This window comes from Amblyomma mixtum, chromosome 2 (assembly GCF_055824585.1).
Source record: "Amblyomma mixtum isolate Tamu chromosome 2, ASM5582458v1, whole genome shotgun sequence".
NCBI classification, from domain to species: domain Eukaryota; kingdom Metazoa; phylum Arthropoda; class Arachnida; order Ixodida; family Ixodidae; genus Amblyomma; species Amblyomma mixtum.
Genome location: NC_143013.1, coordinates 225,183,028 through 225,205,269, shown reverse-complemented (window position 1 = coordinate 225,205,269; position 22,242 = coordinate 225,183,028). Strand labels below are relative to the sequence as shown.

Here is a 22,242-nt window from a genome sequence, read left to right as displayed (position 1 = left end):
CTAAAGGATTTGTCTATAGACAGTCTATAGACTTCATAGACTAAAGTCTATAGACAGTCTATGGACTTTCTATAGAAATTTTTATAAGGGAGAACCGCGCCTTGTGGGGTACCCCGGTTAGGCAGGGGGAAAGGTTGGGAGGCAATATCCCCAAGGTAGAGTTCTGCCGTGTGTCCCTGAAGGAAGGCCCGAATATATTGCCATATGCGGGTGCCGCATCCCGTGGTGGCTAATGTCGTGAGGATATGGTCATGGCTTATTGTGTCGAAAGCCTTATGAATATCCTTAGTGGTGGTAGTGATAGGTCTGCGCTGGATGCGTTGGCATTGCCAGAAACGTTGTGCCAGAAACACAGCGCTGAAGCCATAGCCCATCGGCGTTCGTTGTGTTCATTGGCGTTGGCGTTGACAACGTTTTACACTCCGTCATTTTAAGGAACTTAAGTGCTCGTAATGGCTCCCTGGGTGAGTGGACACCACGCGCGGGCGGCGAGGCACGCCAGCTGTCTGCAGAGACATCATTTGCTACTCGCGCATGCGCAGTGTGGTCGAGTAAGAGAGCACGCGAAACTGCGAGGCTCTGGCCAATGTAGCTCACACAACAAAACCTATAAAGTCCTCACCAACTACATGCATAGTAACTCAGTAGCTATGCGAAGCAGAGTGAAGGAACGTAATGCATGACCGACAGCTCCACATACGCATCCACCAGCCCAAACGAAGCAGTCAGCACTGGATAGAATTCTGCACACGTTTTGAACCAACCAAATAAACGTTTTGGAGACAGGCAAATTGCCTAAGCACACACCAACAGCTTAAACTGAGGACAAGCAACGCCTTCGCTGTCTTGAACATGATTTGGTCAAAGTAGTGCAACATAATTTCATCACATACCACACACATAAAACTCGCTGCGCAATGACTGCGACAAACTGTTTTAAGGCTCTACTGTCATGTATTTTCATAAACAACCTTTGAAACACTATCCTGAATTACAAGAGTGCATGATGCCACAGGACAAGAAAATTTGATAGACAAAATCAGCAGCCATCATAGAAAACATTGCAATGCCAAACTGACAACAGCCCCCCCTCTCTTTTAATGTTTTTTTTTCGCATAATGCCAGGAAACTGCCCATGCAGAGTTAAGACGAACACTAGCGCGTCTGGCATTCGAACTCGAGGCGGCGCGAAGAGATGGGCTTTGCTGGCCGCTGCACGATGGCACTATGCTAACGCCACAGCGGTCGCGCCTCGTGTCAAATGTAGCAAAATCTGGCGGTCTGCGCTGCAGATCTAAGTTTCCATAAACTTTTATGTGCGGCACATACATATCGGATCATGTTTAGTGAATGGATGTGCATGGATGTGCACAAGGAATATGACTCTCTTAGTCATGCTGCCCTCATTGAGGTGCTCTACTGAATCCGCTTACTCGCAAAAATGGGCACCTTTCATCATACCTTTCTTACATCTCGTGAATTCACCATGCGCATCAGCGAAGCAAAATGTGGGTTCCTTTCTGCCACATCGTGGGGTACCACAGGGACTTGTGCTAGCTCCACTACTTTTCAACGATTGCCTCCTACCCTTGGAATCGCTCTTGGGCGACATTGGTGACCTGCACGCACTCATTTATGTGGATAATACCACAGTCTGGTCCCTTTGTCGATCTCTCCGAACTCAGTTCACCAGTTCACAGCTGGCACTGGCAATTACAATTCAATGGTGTTATTTTGTAGGACTTACGTTGCCGCCCCAAAAGTTGACTCTACACCCCATCCCGAACGCTCGTGGCCGCCGTGCGCTGAACAGCACCTCTGTCAGCATTTATCTGAACAGAAGTAGAATTCCAGCATTCCCCTCACTCCGAGTCCTCGGCCTTGACGTGCATGATTCCGGCAACGCAAGTCCTTGCCTTCGCCCAGCACGCCAGAACGCGTCCCGAATGTTGCATCTCATCCGACGCAGTAATTAGAAGTCAGGTGGCGCCAAATCCACCATCGCCTGCCTACTCATACGTTCTGTGCTACAGCAAAGATTAATTTTCCGAACCCAATTTCAACACATGACACGCACAGAGTGGGCTCGCTTGGATTAATCAATCGAGTAGCAATGCTGTTGTTATGGCCCTCTCACAAGCCACCCCATTTCACTCCCTACAGGCCGAGGTGGATATAAATACCCTTAACAAACTGATTCACCAGCGTCGATAAGCACGGTGCACAAAATACCACAATATCCCTTAAGACATTGCTCTCGCGAAGTATATAGAATTGATTTTGTGGTGCCTATCGTTCCCTGTCCGTCATGACGACCGTGGCTTTACCAGCAAGTTAGAGTCAATCAACCTATGAGTCGTATACACTCACGTTCCGTCGGCCACCTGAGTGAGTCATGTGGAGGTCTCGTTTACGATTAAAACCTGACTACGGCGACAAGCGACGTATGTCGGCGCTAGTGTGAATAAAGATCATGTGACCACGGCTATAAGTTCCCCTTAATAATCTTAATAAATTACAACATGTTCACAAGCTTGCTTTCATGCATGGCCATCGACAAAGGCAGAGTTTTTGGACATTCGGTACGCAATAAGCATCATCTGTCCACACTTGGCATCTAGAAGGTACCTTGACATCCTCAGAGATTCCTCAGGGGCCATCCCTAGTATGCGACGTGTTCTGAACAACGACTTATTGGCGCAGCTAATTCACAAAATAAATGAAAAATGCTCCCTGGCTTTATGTGTACTATATATTCGTCGGGCAAGTCCACCCTACACAACCTTTGGAGGATATATTAAGTCACGAATCAGCTTCTCTACGTTCCTTTCAACGACCCCAAGCTCTCCGGAAACAATATTCCTTCAAGAAAAGACAACCTCCGGCGCGCGACGCGAGCACTTCTCCTACCGTGTGTAAGCGGCCTCCGTGGCGGGCTTGCGCGCTGGGATGAGGTCTTCTTTCGAAGGATACACGTCTGTGTCGCCCTCATCCCAGCGGTAACCTGGTCTTGGCCAGCACAATAGTATGCTCCCTTCAGTAACTCCTACCTCTTCTGTCCCGCTCCTGTGTGCGTGGCGGACAATAAAATTGGAGGCTTATCAAGATTAAGCCCAGTGGATGCGAAGCATGTCATTAGCGTTTGGAGGCATCTTGACCGCATACACGCCCGGCGCAAAGACGCTGGCGCGGTTGCGGGCACAGAGACGGAAGCGACGGCGGGCGCGCGCCGCCTCATCCCTGGCGTGACGTCACATATCACGTGATGCAGGGATGGTAGCGCCGCCGACGCGTCGCGCGCGACGGCGCGAACCGAAGCGTGGAGGCCTCCGCCGGGCGACGTCCGACGGCGCGATATGAGGCCCCATCTGCAGCCGGTGTGACGTCACATCATGTGATCTCACTTCAAGGTCAATGGTGGCCACCGCCGGGAGGAGACCGACGGCGCGATATGAGGCCCCATCTGCAGCCGGTGTGACGTCATCACGTGACGTCATGTCACGTGACCTACTTGAAGGTCACTTGAAGGTCAATGGTGGCCACCGGCGGGCGTCGCGCGAAGGCGCGAAACCTACGTTAATATGCTTCGCTTAAAACACTTGCATTGGACCCGCCCGTCTTTGCATGCTATCTGGCAGAAAGACCTCTGGTAAGAGTTGCCCCAGGCCGTCCGCCAGATGTAGGAAAATGGATTTTTTAGCCACACCACCGGATAATACTTGACTTTCTTCGAGAGACCAGTCTATCCTTATACAGGGTCTGTTCTGGAAGTAGTAGGACTGGTTTTTTCCTGGGCGAACGGGCGGACAAGAGGCGGTCTGTGCGTGCAGGATCGTTGAAGGGGGATATTGGGATTGCTGGGGAAAATCGGCAGTCGGCTGTCAGCAGTTGAAGAGAGCAGGTCGCTTGTACTGTGAACCCCTGTCGAAACGTCTCGTCACGCAGAATCATGGAGCGTTTACTGGATCAGCGATACGCGATTAAATTTTGTGTAAATCTTGGTAAAACGGGCAAAGAGACTCGCGACGCTATTAAGGAGGCCTACGGTGACGCTGCCATGGGTAGATCAGGTGTTTTTTGAGTGGAACAAGCGGTTCCGAGAAGGTCAGGAAAGATTGGAAGACGACGACCGCTCCGGATGCTCTTCGACCAGCAAGAGTAACGAAAATGTGGAGCGACTGATACATTTGCTGAACAGTGATTGTAGGATGAGTGTCAGAATGATTGCTGATGACTTGAGCTTCCCTCAAACTCAAGTTTTTGAGATCGTGACAGAAAACTTAGCCATGAGGACAGTGTGCGCGAAGTTGGTGCCGGGAGTGTTGTCAGAGGAGCAAAAGGCCAACCGGAAAGTGCTCTGCCAGGACCTTCATCATGTGAATGGTGACCCTGATTTTTTGCTCAGCACAAGGCGGCAACGCTGGCTCAGGCCCCTTACAGCCCCGGCTTGGCCCCGCCAGACTTTTTTCTATTCCCGAGAATAAAATCGACGCTCAGGGGGAAACATCACGGATCGGTACAGGTGGTTCAACAGGCCGTGACGAGGGAGCTAAACAGCACACCGGTCCAGGCGTCCCTGGAGGCGTACGAAAACTGGAAAACTCATTGGCAGTAGCGTGTAGGTGCGGAAGGGTGCTAATTCCAAAAAATTCAAATCGTTTGTACTATTCTCTTGAATAAAATATATTTAAAAAAATCAGTCCTACTACTTTCAGAACAGACCATGTATTTCTAAATAATACTTTATTCCAGCAGGCACTGTAGCAATAAAAAACGATCAGCTTATCCGCGATAAGAGCTTAACGCAAAGCAACCCCATGAGCCAACCAGGCTAAACACATGCTTTCGCACGTTCATTCACTTTAGGTACGTTAAATTCCTACGACGTTTTTACTTTATACGGATTTATTACATCGGTGATTTGAATTCGCCTATAATGCATAACTGGATAGGACTATTTGACAACATTAGAAATGCGTGCCGTTTGCCCTTCGTTCAAGAGGAGCAGAAGTTGCGATAGGGCTCATTAAGGCGAGCTTCAAAAAGCTATCTTTCAGTTTAGCCGCCACGCCTAGCCAATATATTTAAAAGCTTATATTACGTAGAGCCTTTCTCAAAAGTTTGGAGCCCAGGGGGTTTTCTTTTGAGCCACACTATGTCGTTCTTAATGGACCTCTAGCGCTGCAAAATTCCTGGATACGAGAAGATTTCTGGTACTGTTACCTGCAATAGATATGACTTCCATGAATGCTTCGGGAGTCCCAGTATAAAGCTTAGAAGTGAACACCCTGGGCTCTAACCTTTTGACAAAGACTGTGCATTGCAGACCAAGAACCATTATCAGTTGTTAACAATCGCTCGGATGACTAGTTGAAAGCTCGATGTAGCTCTCCTAAGTATCAGTTCTTGAGCATGTGCTTTTCTCTTATTATTAATCCCATTCCCGTTAACATCTATGTGGATATAAGAAGACTTTTGCTGTTAAATGTGATATTTATACAGAGGTAAAAGTCTTTGATGTCAGGTACGGATTAAGTGCGCGCGGATATGTTATGAGCGCCGCCAAAGACTGAGTAAGCCGTCATTATCGCTCATGAAAATGGAAATAGGTTATCTGCGAAAATTTTGAGTTTGTTCAGTCATGACATGGAATCTTAACTGTTTTCATCTGTACCTACCTTTTATATCTTTTCGTTTTTAAGTGTTTGTTGCTTTCCCATTAAACTAGTTGTGAAAAAGGCGCTTGTCCTGTGGTTTCTTCGCTGTCCTTTGTTTGTTCGCGCCCAGAAATTTTCATCATGAACAGGTGAAGTAGCCCGTAAAGGCCACCAACAATCAGACTTTCTTAACGAAATGAGATGCCTCTAAAATGCCTAAAGGATTTGTTTCCAAAGAAATGTGTCGGCTCTAGAGCCTGCCGACACATCCCTACCATAGTTTCATTACTCCAGCGACCAACACCTCAGATCAAGACTCCCAACGAGAACTCCTTGCCATGCGGAAACACGTTGTCACCGACTTCGTCTGAACGGAGCATTTACGAACGGCTTGCAATACCCTTTTGGACAAATTAACAGTCCGCTTTGTGACAACTGCGTATCGATCGAAACTGTGGAGCATATCCTTCTTGAGTGTCCTCTGTATGCTGACGAGCATGCGCACTATTAATATTGTATGGAGGAGCTCTACCCAGTGCCTCTAACAATGAACACTGTTTTAGGTACGTTGGCATGCCTTAGGCAACAAACACATGCAATTAACATTTTCTTTCCATAATTAAATGAAATCTGGCACTAATTTTACCTTGCATGTTACCCTCACTCATTCTTCACAGAGTAAACTTTCTTAAAAATTGGACTATGCTGTTCATCATTACATACGTAACATCATTAGTCGTCGATGCGCCAAAATACGCTTTTAATAGCCGCATTTCATTTTCTCTCCTGTTTATATTCTTTTATTTTAGCCTTTCTGCACTGTTCTCCTTCAATCTTTGCCTCCCAAATTCCCTTCCCCAGGCACAGTAGCATTCCAGTGATTTTTAAACGCCGGCTAAATTCTCTCCTTTTCATTAAGATTTCTCTCTCTTACAGCGCGTAAGCGTATTTAAGTGCACGCTTGACCTTTTTCGCTTTTCGATGATGCTTTCCATCTATACAGTTGCGCATATAGTGGGAATTTTTTTGCATCGACTCTTTATCAAGTGGTAGGGCCTACCATTGTGCGCATATTTAAACGTACTCGTATAATTAAAAAATGTCAGGACCAGGAAAGGGGTGGTCAAACACGTTATGAATTCCTTCTGTAGGTGCATACCTTCTTGACCGCAGGTGCTCGAGGTGGATGCCCCAAGCAGCACACCAACAATGGACCGACGCTGGCATAATGCTGGTCAAAACCGGCTCGAAAGTCGTACCGACGTCGGCATTGGGGCAAAAAGTTACTTTTTCCAACCTTGGCCTGATGTTCGGACCAACACTGAACCGACATTCATGCCACTATCAGACCACTGTTCAGCCGCTCTACCAACACTGAACCGACATTCATGCCACTCTCAGACCACTGTTCAGCCGCTCTACCAACACTGAACCGACATTCACGCCGCTATTGTACCCACTTTCAGCCACTCTACCAACACTGAGCCGACATTCATGCCACTATCAGACCACTGTTCAGCCGCTCTACCAACACTGAACCGACATTCATGCCGCTATTGTACCCACTTTCAGCCGCTCTACCAACACCGGCTTGACATACCACAATTAGGCCACTGTTCAGCCTTTCTGCTAATGCTTGCCCGAAGTTTATGCCATTGCATTTCCAGTTCAGCGAATATTCACATTCCAGTTAATGTTCGCATTGGGAAAGCCATGGGTTTTGGCATTGCAAAGCTGCAATCATCTCTTCTATACACATGCACAACAAAATGAGGCAACGAAAGAATCCAACTGAGAAACAATTTATTAAATAATTAGGCACCGTGGCTGGGGACGCGCGGTTGCGCGAGTCCTGCGAGGCAGCGAGGGCCGCGCAGGAGGCGGGACCTTGGGAAGGAGCCAGGGCCGCGCGGGAGGAGGATTTCTGGGAGGTGGGGGCCGCTTGGGGAAGGGAGGGCACTGTGCTGGGGGCTGAAGCACAGGGGCTCGCAGTGGTTGCCAGGCCGGCAGCGGTACTTGGCAGAAACGCTTCGGCAAAACGCCTTTTGCGTCCGCCGCCACGGTCCACCGAACCTGGCAACCACTTCCTAATAAACCCCTGCGCTTCCACCACATCCGCCCCCGTCTTCTCACAGATGACATCTGCATAAGATAAGCGTTCATTTTAGGCCAGCAGAAAAACTTTGCTCATTAACAGAAATCAAGATTATTTCAGCAACAGAGAAAACAGAAAAGGCCACAAGTACATGTTAACTCAAAGTGCGTGCCAAAATGAAAGGCCTACAGTATCCAAATACAACTTGAGGAGAAAATCCACCTGAAAGCTCTTCTAAACAACTGTATAAAGCTGCTGCGACATCACGGACGACCACTTTGCACTACTAACATATGGGAGCACAAATGGCTGGCAGATACAAGGCACGACTACGATCCATGACAAGAGATGGATGTGACTGGTGGGAGGGCTTTCTTTGAAAGGCATCTGCTGACTCATATATCTTCAGATGCACATGGAAGAAAACTGCAGATGACTACCCCCATAAAAACAGTAACAAAATATTCACCTGTAATGAAAAAGAAAACTGGTAAAGTATCAACTGAAAAGAAGAAAAGAAAACAAAGCGCAGCAGAACCTGGTGCATGTCCTTCCACTCATCTTTTAAAATTCAGTTAAAAGCTACTGCAACAACATACCTGTTGCCACCTTGCATAACTTCAGGGCAATAAATGACCACTTGCCCTTGCGGCCATGGAGGCTGTACCTCCTCTGTACAGCCACCCCCATGATGGCGGTCATTATGTTGGAGCCCACCTCCCTCAGGCCCTTGCCCCCCAGGCGGACCAGCTGCTTTCGCTGAAAAGAAACACCACAGGTGCACAAGCTATTAGGCACAAACATCAATTATAATTTCATTTAGTTTAGCAGAATCGAATAGCTAAGACAATTGTGTGACTACCTGTCAACAGCCCATGCGAGTACCTACAATCATAATGCATAATTTCTGTATGATACAATAGTTTGACTAGTTGCTACCAGCAGAAAGCACCACCACCAATATGGACATTCTTTTTTTTCCCAGTTTACTAAGAGCAGGGAAACTTTAGCGATTAAGCAAAGGTGGCCAACTCCTACCCATTATGCTTTGCATCTTGGACATTATTATATTATAACTATAATGCTTTTTGCAGATATCTATGTACTGGATGTGTTTTCTCTGCACAGCCGTTACGCTAAAATTGATTTGGTTTGTAGAACTTAAAGTTCCAAAGTGACTCAGGCTATGATGAGGGACACCATAGTGGAGGGCTCCGGAAGTTTCGACCACGTGGGGTCTTTAACATGCGCCACTGACATCACACTGCACATGGGCGCCTTGCTTTTCGCCTCCATGGAAAACTGGCCATCACGGCTGGGTTTGAACCTGAGTCTTTGGGTTCAGCAGTCGAGTGCCCTAACCACTGAGCCACCATGGTGGGGCTCACTACCCTGAAATTGAGCAGTCTAATTAATGCTATACAAAGGGCGCTTATTTAAATCCCCAAGCACCTGAGTAAAGCTGCGTGCTTAGCAACCACATTTAATTAAACGATGTTGCTTGTTTTTGGCAGCAGATTAAGTAATGAAATGTGCATAATGTGAGCAAAAGACAGGGAAGAGGTGTGTTAAAGCTGCCCCATTATTTGGGAAACCTAGCCGAAATTAAAGACGCGCTGAGAGAGGACCAACTTCCAGCTGTGTTCACAGCAGTTCATGCAACAGTATATTAACCGAAAGCTCAGCTTCCTGTAAAACAGACCTTACAACATCCTTAATGTTAGCTACAAAGTCCACTGCTGAACTAAATTAAAACAGCACAACAATAAATGACAAATGTAAGGAAAATGAGGGGCTCGTTATGAGACACCTACGAAGAAAGGCAGCCACAAGCAACAAAAGCATAGGGGATTTTTTTTTTGCTGTTGATTGATGTAAAACAATAATGTAATCACAGAAATATTTGACTGAGAAAAAAAATTTGTTGGAATCAAGTCTGTTATGCAACGACCGGCCACTGGCAGAGCTCTGGAAAACTACATCGAATGACATTGAGTGACACCATCTGAGAGCAACTGCCCCAAAAAAGCCTGTGACTGCACCGCCAAATACCAAGCTACTACAAGATGTGACAGGTGCAATGCTTCGCACAGAACCAGCATCAGTAGCTTGGTTTGCTGTTTAGCGCTCCTTCTCGCCTAAACGCTCTGATGCGACAGCAGTCTCGCAGGTGGCATTTTCTTTGCATTGCGTGGCTGAAACATGATGTGACAACTGGCACTTGCCGTAAGCAATATTGCGAGCGCCACATGTTCAGCACTGCTACTGAGCCCAACAAATTGATAGGAGCCAAAGAGCAGATAAAGAGAGTCCCCTAACAGCTGTCCCGACACGTGATGCAGTTTTTGCAAGCTCTGCTACCGGCTGGGCATTGCGTACCACTTTTGCTTCCAACAGTAAATCTCACCACACAAGGAATCGACAGGGCGTTCCAGTGAACACTCTCAAAAATTCCTAAAGAAGCGCAAGTTCGATATGGGAAAACAATTTTTTTTTGGGAGGAACGATCTCTCAGCAGTGGTGGACATAATTTACTACATAACTGTGCGTGTGTACCTGCAAATATTTCTTCTATTTTGAACTCCCTATTCTTAGGAATTCCTGAAAATGTTCACTGAAACAGCCAGTGTGTATATCAGCAAGCAACTTTCATGAACAAGACATTTACATTAACAAAACACACTGTGACAGCACACTCCAGCACAACAGTAGGAATTATATCTATGAAGAGCATGTTATTCACAGAGCACGGCATGCAAACACTCTTGGAGCTCAAGATTTCTTCACAAACCTCGCAATTACATTATGCATGCAAATCGTTAGTAGGCATTCATTTTTTCCAGACACGAATTAACAGAAACATTAAATCACCAGTCCAGCAGCCACGCTGTCGTCCTGGACGGCAGCTTCCACAGTGTCCAACTCCTCGGGGGAGAATGCGGGCAGTGCAAGGGTGGGAGGCGGTGGCGAGGGGGACACTGGCCGAGTCCTCTGCTCCAGCTGCCGGTCCGACCGCAGCAGCACATGATCCTCCAGCCTTTGTAACCGCTGCATTAAGTCGCGCTGCTGCTGTCGGACCTCCAGCACCAGGCACATCAGCTTCAGCAGGGTAGCTGAAACTGAAGCAATCAACAATTTCAGTGAGAGCAGGGTTAACCTGGGCGCAATAATATCATTTGCGCACTGAGGTACAATAAAGAACAGTATGAGGCTAACAGTAGGCAGCAACACACTCTGTACTATGCTCCTAAACTTCCACCAGTTTTTATCTTCCAGGACACTTCTAATTCATGTTCTATTCCTTGCTAGCCTAATTTAAATGCCATAAATGTCACCATGCACTGACAAACCCCTAGGTGAAATGGAGCTGCTCTATGTGTGATAGCTAGCACAGAACCTGCAGCCTTGTTGTGTAAAGGACTTCTCAGTCTATGAGCTTCGCCAATTTTTACATTGCTTCATGGGCATTTCCACTGCTATTGCACCATGGCAGAGATGGCAGCAGTTAGTCGCAAATGGATTCTTCCAGTGTCATGAGAAGCATGTGCTAATAGAAGCGAGAAAGCAGAGCAGGCCTGTGCCCTTAATATAGCATTGCACCATTTGGAAAGTATTGCTCACGGCAAAACCCACATTGGCCAAAATGCTGGAGGTAGACATCTGTTCTAACTGCAAGTGCTGGCAGGGATCAATGCATTAAAACTGCAACAAAGATAGCCCTTATGGAATTATAGCCCTTAGCTGACAGGCGAAATGCAACAAAGAGATGGACCAAATGTTTCTTGCTAGGCACAGGAGGTGCCAAACCGTTGAGACATAAAACAAGGTCACATTTATCTCTTACCACGCATCCATTTTGCTGCAGGCAAGACAAGACTAGGAGCCAGCTGATGTGCTCCACAAGGCAGTTAGGCTGTTCAGTTCTTTCCTAAGCAAGAGGTCCTCCTTCAGAGCATGCCACTATTATTGGCTGCTTATCTCCTTCAGCACCCTTTATGGGAGCTTTGTGATAGCGCAATTAATTTTTTTTCAGCACATTTCGCTGCATCCAAGGCACTGCATTGACTTCCAACCAGTAAACTTTTAAAATACTTTGAAAGACAATGAAAAATTACAATATGGGCCTTGCTGACCAACCGCGACCAAGCGACCAAATTATGCTGGTAAGGAAACAAATGCACAGAACATGGGACTACTGTGTAGAGTGCAATTCGTAGGAGTGGCTTCCTGGTGGTGATGTAGGCCGAGAGAGGCAACAGAAATGCCAGGATCCAAAAGAACCCAACAAAAGCACAACATACAGCTCTTGGGAAGGGCACACAACAACCACTCCACTATGAATCACAAGAGGAGAAAGCAATGGAAGTACTAGGTTGTAAATTCCAGTACCACTTCAGTTCAATACAATCGTTTTTGAGAAATACATGTGATGATTTTCAGAGTGACCCCTTTCAAAGCACATAGTTTGAAACTAGAAATGTGCTCCTAGCACCGTTTCAAGAGCCACTGAGGAGAACTCCGTGCAAATGTCTTCCTGAATAAGTATATTCTCTAGGTCTTTCTGGGCCCGTTGACTGCTGCTCGGCAGCAGCAGGTACAATGAGAAATTTAAAATTTGCTGTTTTTCTTTAAGGCAAAGCAGATCTAGCTTCTATATTTTGTTGTGTCACTTGATACTAGACAAAATAGGAGTGTAATTAAAAGAAAGGAACACAGTGAAAAGACGGGACAAGCAGCATTTGTTCTGTCCTCTCACTGTGTCCCCATGTTTGGCTTGCATTTCTCTTTTTGCACAAAAGTAAACAAAGTGAAAATCTCACCATCAACAGTCCCAGCTGTCGACCCCTCCAGCTTGCTGGGTGGCGCACTGTTTTCGTTCACGCTCTCCCCAGCGTGATTCAGTGGGGCTGGAGATGAACATGCGTCATTGATGGCAATCCAGGAAGTACAGAACACACTACTGTGTACAACCACAATGTCACATTTCTATCCTAATTGAATGCAGAAATGCTACTTCAGGATATTTTTGGAGAAGGGACAGAACAGTTGCATGGCCAGGCTGTTTTTCATACAGGTGATCTTTTTAAAACACAATAGACACAAAATTATGAAGTTCAGAAACAAATTCCTGGTTATATAGAGATGCCCCCCAGGCAATAGTAACACTTCCTTTGGCCGAAAAGATATTTTAATTTGGTTTCAATCACAGGCTGTACAAAGACTTCATAATTCAAAACCCATCAAAACCGACACCTCCATGACAAGTAGTTGACGTGACAAACAATGTCACATCATGCAGATACCTATGACACATAAAAGAACGTTGTGATCCGACTGCGGCGGCGCGTTTCGATGGAGGCGAAACGCAAGAGGTGCCCGTGTGCTGTGCGATGTCAGTACATGTTAAAGATCCCCAGTCGGCTGAAATTATCCCAGGGCGCTACGGCACCTCCTTCCTCCTTTCTTCTCACACTCCCTCCTTTATCCCTTCTCTTATGAATGTCCACCGAAATGCGAGAGAATTACTGCACCACTTTCTTTCCTGAAAAATCAGTTTTCAATTTTTTAAATATGTGTCTATAGTACTTCAATAATTACATTTCTCATGCACCAGCATGGTGCATTGGTACCGTATTTTCCGGTGTATAAGACGCGGCTTTTTTCAAAAATCTTGCTGGTGCGTCCTATACAAGGATGCGTCTTATATGCGAATTTTTCGTTTTTTTTTAGAGAGTTCAGAAATTACTCAGGTTCATGCTCAAGCCTTTTTTACCGAAAAAATATCACTAGCAATGAAGCGGTTGTAACACGGTTAATACTTCAATACGGGGACCACCGTGCGCAACTTTTTTTAGGTGAACTTTATCATGAAACGACGGGGATGACGACTTCCGGGATCACAAACACACCACCGTTTCGGAGGCCCCAAGCAAAAGTAATGTGAAATGCCAAAAGATGACGACAATCACGCTTCTCGCCATTGTCAAGACAAGTCAGGACAAGCCGGCGTTCTTTTTTCAGCCACCCTTTGCCACTTTGTTTGCTCCATGTACGTAGTGCGAAGAGAATATTTCAGTCGCGTTGCCACCAGAAATGGGCGAACTTTTTGATAGCGCATCCGAAGGTGAAGACTTCCAAGGTTTTAAGTAGAAATAAAATGTTCTTATGGACATGTGGGAGAGTTTTTTCGTTTTTCTTTCTTTTTTTCCAAAACGTGGGCAGGAATGGCGTGAGTGTTGCCTTTTTCGACCACTTAGCGTTGCTTAAGAATTTCTCACAAGTACGGTGAATTTCGTGATGGTCGCGCAAGCGTGTTTAATTGATCCTATTAAAGATCAGGTAGCATGGTCGTGCCGGAGAGGGGAATGAGGAAGGTCGGAGACGAGGTTTAAGGGAAAGACAAGAAGAAGAACTTTATACAAGGGAATTTACATATATACAAACAGCAACTGGGAGAACTCTCAGAAAGTCTCGCAAACAAGGAGCAAAGCTACATGACGATGAGCTCAGATGGTCAGGAGCTACTCGGCCGATTTTCTTCTCGCGATGAAGGCGAAACGTAACAGACTGCCCCGCCGGGAGAAGGAGATCCCGATGGACAGGGGACTGCATCCGCTGTCTGGAGGGATGTCGCTCGAGGCTGCTTTTAACTGGAGTCGGTCATCTCTCGTTGCTTCTTGAGCCCAGCGCACCTCGAAGTCTTCCTTCGCACGTTCAGGTTCACAAAGGGCACTGCAACGTGACTTCAAAATCAGCGGTTCCCTGCTAGCGTTAGAACTACGCCGAAAACCCAACCGGTCAGTCAGCAAGCACGACACAATCCACACTAAGCAATGCCAGGCTCTTTCCCTCTTATTCAGTCATTTAATCCTTTAATCCCTGGGAGTAGTCCAGCAGCACTCATTGTCCACAAATCCGAACATTACACTGCAAAACCCGTCTCACTTTGAAACAAAAAAGCAAAACAATATGTTCAAAAGCCTATATCAGGAAAAAAAACACCAGTAAGCAGCAACTTTGATGCTTATTCTTGCGTTAGGGACCTCGAATTAAGCCATCGGCATTACCTTGGAGGCTCCCCTTTTTGTAACGTAGGTCAGTTCGTAATGATCATGACAATTACGAACACGCTTGTTTCCCTTTTCATTCTACATGGCAGCATATTACCCTAACCTTGCATAACCCTGCAAAGATTCACTCAATATCGCAGCCAAAGTCACATTAATTCCCCTAATGCCATAAAAGCAAAGCGACTCCAGGCGCTTATGCTATTGACCCACAATGGCCCATCTTACTAGCACTTCCGCGTGTCAGCGGACGCTACCACAAGTGCATGGTGCAAAACCCATTGCATCAAAGAAACACTATACCGCTGCTGCGAAAACTAACAAAGAGCATTTCAAAACTATATATGCTCGAAACTTTTTCCTTCTGCAGGAAAAAAAAGAAAAAGCAAACAGCATCGACTCATTCTTAGACTATGCTGCTAACTACCCACTTCGCGACTCGAAGGGGTTGCCCATTCTTCAGCCGCGCCCTGCGCGGTCGCAGACTGACAGTGGCTTTAGCTGCCGACAACCGACAAAAATCGAGGGGCCTAACTGCGCGTTGACACCTGAGAGCTCCACACTCCCTGCAACAACGATTAGTTCCGCACCCCGCCCGCGCGTCTCCAACGTCCGAGCAGCGAGGGGGTGACGGTCGTGTATAAAAGAAATGCCTGCGTGTTCTGTCTCGATTCCGGAAACTCCCTCGTTTCTTTTTTTCACTGGAGCGCGTTCTGCTGCGTTCCCTCGTGAAGTAGCAATGCGTGCTTCTCTCTGGCCCGCTGCAAGTTTTACTCGTTCCGCAACAACTTCTGCAGTGTCTCCACAATCGGGCAGGTGGCTTTCGTTTTGTATTAACTCGCCTAGGCAACCGGGCCTTCGTGCGGTGCCTATCACATCTAGAGTGTCGCGGTGGCAGTCTCCGACGATTACGTTTTTGACCGGCCTTAACCCTTACAATGTTTTGGGCCCGCCCTTCGTCCTTTTTCTGCGGTCTACCCCTTGGCTTCGCTCTCCTTGAGCGCGGCCGCTTTCCAGAAACTGCCCTGACTGATTTCTCCTGCGCGCCTCCCTTTCCTGCGGTGACCTCACCCTTCGCCTCTGCTCTTCGACGCAGCACCGAGCCGCATTTCTCTCTTGAATTCCAACTATCGGCTCGTGCTTTCGGTGAGGCACTGCGCATCGCAGCATCCAACTGTTCTGACGGCACCTTACTTTCGTCTGAGCATAACTTGCTCTCCTGAGGCTTACTAACTGACCCTGCGACCCTAACTCCCTGGCCTGCAACTTGATCTAAACCACACTCGATGGCTAACGTTGCGATCTGCCCTTGGGTTTCAGCGGTGCACTCGGGTGATTCGTAGTCGCTCTCCTTACAGCAAAGCGCTGTGTCTAATACTTGGCTACTACTGTTCGCCAGCCGCATCGAAGGAGGGTCTCCCTTGATTCCCTGACTGCTCTGGCCCGCAAGCTCACTAGTCTCTTCCTGAGCAGAAGCATCAACCTCACTTTTCAAAGCAGCTTTTGCCCCAGGGCTAGAGACGGTCGCTTCTCCCGTATTAGCGTTGTCTGTGCTCGCTAACGAAGCAGATTGCTCGGCTTTGTCGTTGACGGGATTGCTGCGACTCACAGCTTGCTCTTGAATCCTATTAGACACGGCCTTCACTAAATTCCCGTAAGGACCTTCCTCACGTGACCCAAGGACTACATTTCCCTGATCACTGAGACCTTCGGCGTTTTTCTCCAGGGTACTAACCCCTTTACCGCAGAAATTCGCCTCCATCCCGGAAAGTGCATGCGCTTCTGAGCTCGCAACTACCGCATTGCGCCTTTCCTTGTTCCTAGCACTGGTGCCCAAACTCTCCCTTGAGCCCTTGTGGCTTGCGGATTTGCACCTTTCGCTAGTTTTTTGACCGAGATCCTCGGTCCACGCTGCTGAAGTGGCCTGCCTTTCCTGGGCCAAACCTGTCCTATACCGCCACTTATGAGCAGCAGCCGTGTCCTCCGGCGACTGAGCTGAGCTCGCAACTCGGTCCCTGACACTCTCGCGAGGTAGCTGACCATTGCCAATTTGGCTCGTGAATTCGACCTCTGCGGATAGTCTAAAGTGCCGGAAAAGCTCACTCTTAGATATCGCATAGTTGTGGGCATCCTCGTCCGACAACCGCGCTAATACGTTGCTGGCTTCACACGGAAGGACTCCCATCAACGCAATTGGCCAATCACCCTGATCCAGCTGTTCCTCCTTGCAAATTTTCTCAAAATTTTCCAGAAAAGTACTGAAATTTTCCCCTTTTCTGAACATACTTAACCGAGATCGCGTTCTTATACTTCTGATCGCGTTAAGTTTATGCTTGATTTCCCGCTGTCGCTCCTGCTCCTCTTTCTCTAGTTTTTCCCTACGTTCAAATTCCTCTTTCTCTTGTTTTGCCAATTCACTCTTTGCCATTTCCCTTTCCTCAATGGTCTCAAGGCATTCCGCGAGCTCGTCATCTTCAGCCTCCAACGCAAGAATAGCCTTCAGCAGCTCTGGTTTTCTGAGTTTGTCTGAGACATCCAGACCCAACTCTCTTGCAAGTTCCAGTAACTTCGGTTTGCGTAACGATTTCAAATCCATGGCCGCTCCGAGTGCTGCTTTCTCTACTGCCCCTATTGTCTTGCCGCACTAACCCGGCAGCAACGACAATCCCAATTACCAGCTCTGTTTCTGACACTTAACAAAAGCCTGGCAAAACTCAGTAGAGGAAAGTCCCGCACTCACCAAACCTCGCAGCCAAGAATCCAGCGCAGTCGTTCCGCTGCAGGCAACCAGTCATCACACAGGGCTGTTGCACTGCCCCCGACTCGCCGTTCTGCTGCTCAGCGTCTCGTTGTCCGCAACTCTCCGCTGGCGTCCGTTGACTCGATTCCACCGCTGGCAACCAGTTATTAAAGATCAAGTAGCATGGTCGTGCCGGAGAGGGGAATGAGGAAGGTCGGAGACGAGGTTTAAGGGAAAGACAAGAAGAAGAACTTTATACAAGGGAATTTACATATATACAAACAGCAACTGGGAGAACTCTCAGAAAGTCTCGCAAACAAGGAGCAAAGCTACATGACGATGAGCTCAGATGGTCAGGAGCTACTCGGCCGATTTTCTTCTCGCGATGAAGGCGAAACGTAACAATCCTCACTAGCCCAACTGGGAAAACTGGGGTGCGTCTTATATAAGGGTGCTTCTTATATAGCAACTTTTTCAATTACAGCCTGCATATATGGCGGGTGCGTCTTATACACTGGAAAATACGGTACATTTAAGGACACAAAAGAAACTGTCATGGCGAAACCAAAAACAGAGAGCGGAATATATGTCATGTGAATAGAAACCTGTTCGCAGTACTGTTAACGTGGGTAAGAGAGTTTGCCACGAAATGGTTACTGGCAGATTCACTGCTGATCTGAGAGCATGGCAAATGTAAAAAGCTGATGCCAAGTCTGAGCACGTTCCATTTCTCTGCAAGTGCAATTAGCTACGGTGGAGTTTTTTTCCCAGATTTTGCAAGCATACTACCATAAATCCCCAATCAAAACTAACACAATGTCGACCTTACATTAAATAGAAATGAGAAATGGTGTTTTAGTTTTAAGGCGGTTAACATCCAAAGGCGACTCAGGCTATGAGGGACGCCGTAGTGAAGGGCTCCGGAAATTTCGACCACCTGGGGTTCTTCAACGTGCACTGACATCGCACAGCACACGGGCCTCTAGAATTTCGCCTCCATCAAAATTCGACCGCCTTGGCCGGGATCGAACCCGCGTCTTTCGGGTCAGCAGCCGAGCGCCGTAACCACTGAGCCACCGCGGCGGCTTAACAAATGAGAATTCATGTCTTACGTGGTGACGGCAGCTGTACAACATCGTTGTGGCCCTCATTTCCTAAAAAAGAATTGCACATGAACGTCTTGTTGAGTATGCAAAATAATTTCTCATCAATAAAGAAATATGAGAATTTCAATTACCAGAAACTGCCGAGCTTTCTAGGGCTGAAGTGAACTCGTAGCGCCGCACCCTTTTTTCGGCGCTCTTGTAGGATCCTGCAAACATTCTCAATATCTCGACAAAAACCATGTCATCTCCAAGCAACAGTACGGATTTCAAAAAAACAAAACAACTGAAGCCGCCTTACTGGAAATCAAAGAAAACCTAATTGAAAACATAGAAAATAAACTGCTAACAGTTGGCATATTCCTTGATATGAGGAAAGCGTTTGACTCGGTTAACCATAAGATATTGCTTGAAAAAATGCATTTTTATGGAATACGCGGCGTTCCTTTAACCTTATTTGATAGCTACCTTGACAACCGATCTCAAACAACTATTATTAACGGTATTTCATCTGGGATCGGTCAGATTGTGTCTGGTGTGCCACAGGGCTCCGTTCTAGGATCAACGTTGTTCTTATTATATATTAATGATATCGTCAACCTTCATCCAGCAGACAACATTATAATCTATGCAGACGATACTAACGTATTTTTTTCAGGGCAAGATAGTAATATTTTGCAAGCAGCCTCCAATAGTTGGTTATCCAAATTGTCTGTTTGGTTAAAATCAAATAGGTTAGAGCTTAATGTCAGGAAAACAAAGTACATACTGTTTAGAGCCAAAAATAAGGAAGTTCTCGAACAACTTCCAAATTCACTTCGAGCAAGCTCCTATAACTCGTGTCAGCTCTACAATGTTCCTTGGAGTCATTTTTGAAGAACATTTACTCTGGACAGATCGTGTAAACTACGTTTGCACTAAAATGGCTCGCTCTGTTGGTATCCTAAATAAATTTCGCACAATACTGCCTCGAAAATTCACACTACAAATTTATTTCTCTCTAGTCTTTTCGCATGTACAATATTGTTTGTTGATCTGGGGAACGACTACCTCAACCAATTTTGTGAAAGTACTTACTTTACAAAAAAAGAGCTGTACGAGCGATTGATAACTTACATTACAGTGAGAGCACGGGTCCTTCCTTCCTCAACCATAGACTGCTAACCATCACGGCCGCTTACCACAAGAAGCCTGCTGTTTATATCAGAAACCTTATGAAAGGAAACTGGCAGACTTTCGAGAGCACATATTTAATTGCCCAAACAGCATACAGTCTTAGGCACCCTCAATACCATGCACCAAAATCTCGTACAAACTATGGGTTCCAACAACTAACTCACATAATTCCTCATAATTAAACACGTATCCATACTTAACAGAATTGTCACTACAAAATATGTCCGAGGGCTGCTTTGCTGACTTGATGCCCGTTCAGCTGCCTGTATAGCAACACTCAGGCCAACAGACTATCAGTTTGAAAGCCTGTGAAACACTCATGTGGCAGAGGCATTGTTTTATTTACAATTAAAAGTGTGATTCTGGTTTCTAGGATTTAACAGCTTTAAGCTATGAAGAATGACGTAGCGGAAGACTCCAGATTAATTTAGACCACATGGGGTTGTTTAACATGCACTGATATTACAGAGCACAAGCGCATTCTGCACTGCTCCATTTCACCACAGACAGGATGTAACCTGGGCCCTCGGCTCAGCAGCATGGACCACTCAGCCACTGCGACAGGCTAACAATTCAAACTGAACTAAATGTAAACAGCTGGATGAGTTGGTTCTGAATTTGCATTATGAAACACTGTCTCAGTGCACAACAAACATGGATGAGGAAAGAGCACACAACGCAAAGCATCAATTGATGTCTGGCATTTGTATTGTGTGCTCTTTCCTTGTCTGTGCTTTTTGTGTGCCAAAAAATGTTTCATAATGCAAAAAAGAAAATTACCATACTAAACCTTTCTGTACTAAATATTATTAAGCATACTGAGTGCAGCACTAATTCTGGGAACTACAGGTCTTCAAAAACAAGGCACTAATGAGTTTCAGAAGTAGTTCATCAGCTTACAAGTGCAATAGCTAACAGTTCATTCTGCTCCTCTTTTTGACAGCTGGCTAAGCGGTGGCTATCAACATGACTTCTTAGTCGTAATTTAGCCATGCAGAGGTGCAGACTCACAGAATCTAGCAAAGAGGCCTTTACAATCGCTGATGAAGCTACCATCAATATGTCTGCAATAAGACTACTTATGGCAAGTGGTAACGACGACCACTGGGCAACGCATCCACTCCCCTCCGAGAGCTGGCTCGGCCTCAGCTTTTGCGAGCCGCGTCACCTCCGAGCTCCTGGCCACAGGCCAGTAGCACTCTTCTTTTGTCTCTGTGAGCCATCCGACAGGAATGACTGCAAGGCAGTCGTCCTCAAGAGGAAACTTCACCACAGCGAATGGTTTTGACATGCTGCACAGAGGAAACACGACAAAAGATTAATGGGGAAACAAAGATTTTTACCAGACACTGTCTGTGCCATACTCTACTGGCACTTGCCTGTTTGGGTGCCGAAAACTTCACACTACCATGACAACTGACAGGTACTCTTACAACCATCTCGTTCTACTTCGCAACGCACTTCTGAACTTTCATGAGTTGAGAGTTACAAGTGCCACGAGCGCCTGCAATTTGGGACTTATTTAAACAATATTTCTGTGCCTGCTGTCATGTGAACCAAATAACAGCCAGCAATAGTGGCGTGCAACTTCACTGCATTGAACATCAAACTGAGTGCAGTCTACCAGGAGCATAGTGATGAAAAAAGAAACCAGTAAAACGCAAGATTGACCAAATGAGGAAGAGAGAAAACAAGCGCGTTCAATTAGCGAGCTCGAAACTAGCACTCGCTATATGTAGAGTCACACTGATCTAGACTTTGTAATACAAGGCTCTCAGTAGCGGGAAGGGACACACATAAATAAAAAGTACTCTCAATTTTTTTTCTGTAACCGATCACTGGCAGGAGCAGCATTACTTCTGGCAGTACAGAAGAATTGTGTTCATTCATCCTGTTCTTGTCACATTTCTCTCCTCGCACGGAGACTCGCAACGCAACAATGTCAACACTGCCATGGAAGCATTTGTCAATCAAGCACAAGGCATGCAGGCTGCGACTCTATGACGTCTGACATGCATGCCTGAACCAAGCGATTAGCCTCACAAAAGCAAAAATTGGCGATGAAAAACACTCAACTGCATCGCACGTGGCAACTGGTTGGTCATGGGGGGCGCCGCAGAGAACGGCTCCGGAAATTTCGACCACCTGGGGTTCTTTAGAGTGCACCGATATCGCGCACAGTACACGGGCCTCTAGAATTTCGCCTCCATCGAAATTCGACCGCCGCAGCCGGGATCGAACCCGCCTATTTCGAGTCAGCAGCCGAGCGCCGTAACCACGTGACGACTGTCATTGCGATCATGATCATAATATCTATACACGTACATAAATGTACGATGTGCCGTGAGAAACAAACCCTCTCAGAAGCAATGCGCCAACAAGATTTGCCGGGATAGTGCGTTCA

General features: G+C 46.6%; 1 protein-coding gene across 1 annotated transcript; it reads right to left on the bottom strand.

Annotated features, from left to right (window-relative positions):
* Nucleotides 1-2,906: 2,906 nt before the first annotated feature.
* LOC149362773 (uncharacterized) lies at nucleotides 2,907-19,000 on the bottom strand. The gene is made up of 6 exons (XM_089568379.1): nucleotides 18,797-19,000; nucleotides 18,672-18,713; nucleotides 12,573-12,659; nucleotides 10,624-10,871; nucleotides 8,352-8,511; nucleotides 2,907-3,004 (listed from the first exon to the last, which is right to left on the bottom strand). The coding sequence occupies exons 1-6, from the start codon at nucleotides 18,903-18,905 to the stop codon at nucleotides 2,907-2,909; spliced, it is 744 nt and encodes a 247-aa protein (XP_089424505.1). The 5' UTR covers nucleotides 18,906-19,000.
* Between the last annotated feature and the right edge of the window lie 3,242 nt (nucleotides 19,001-22,242).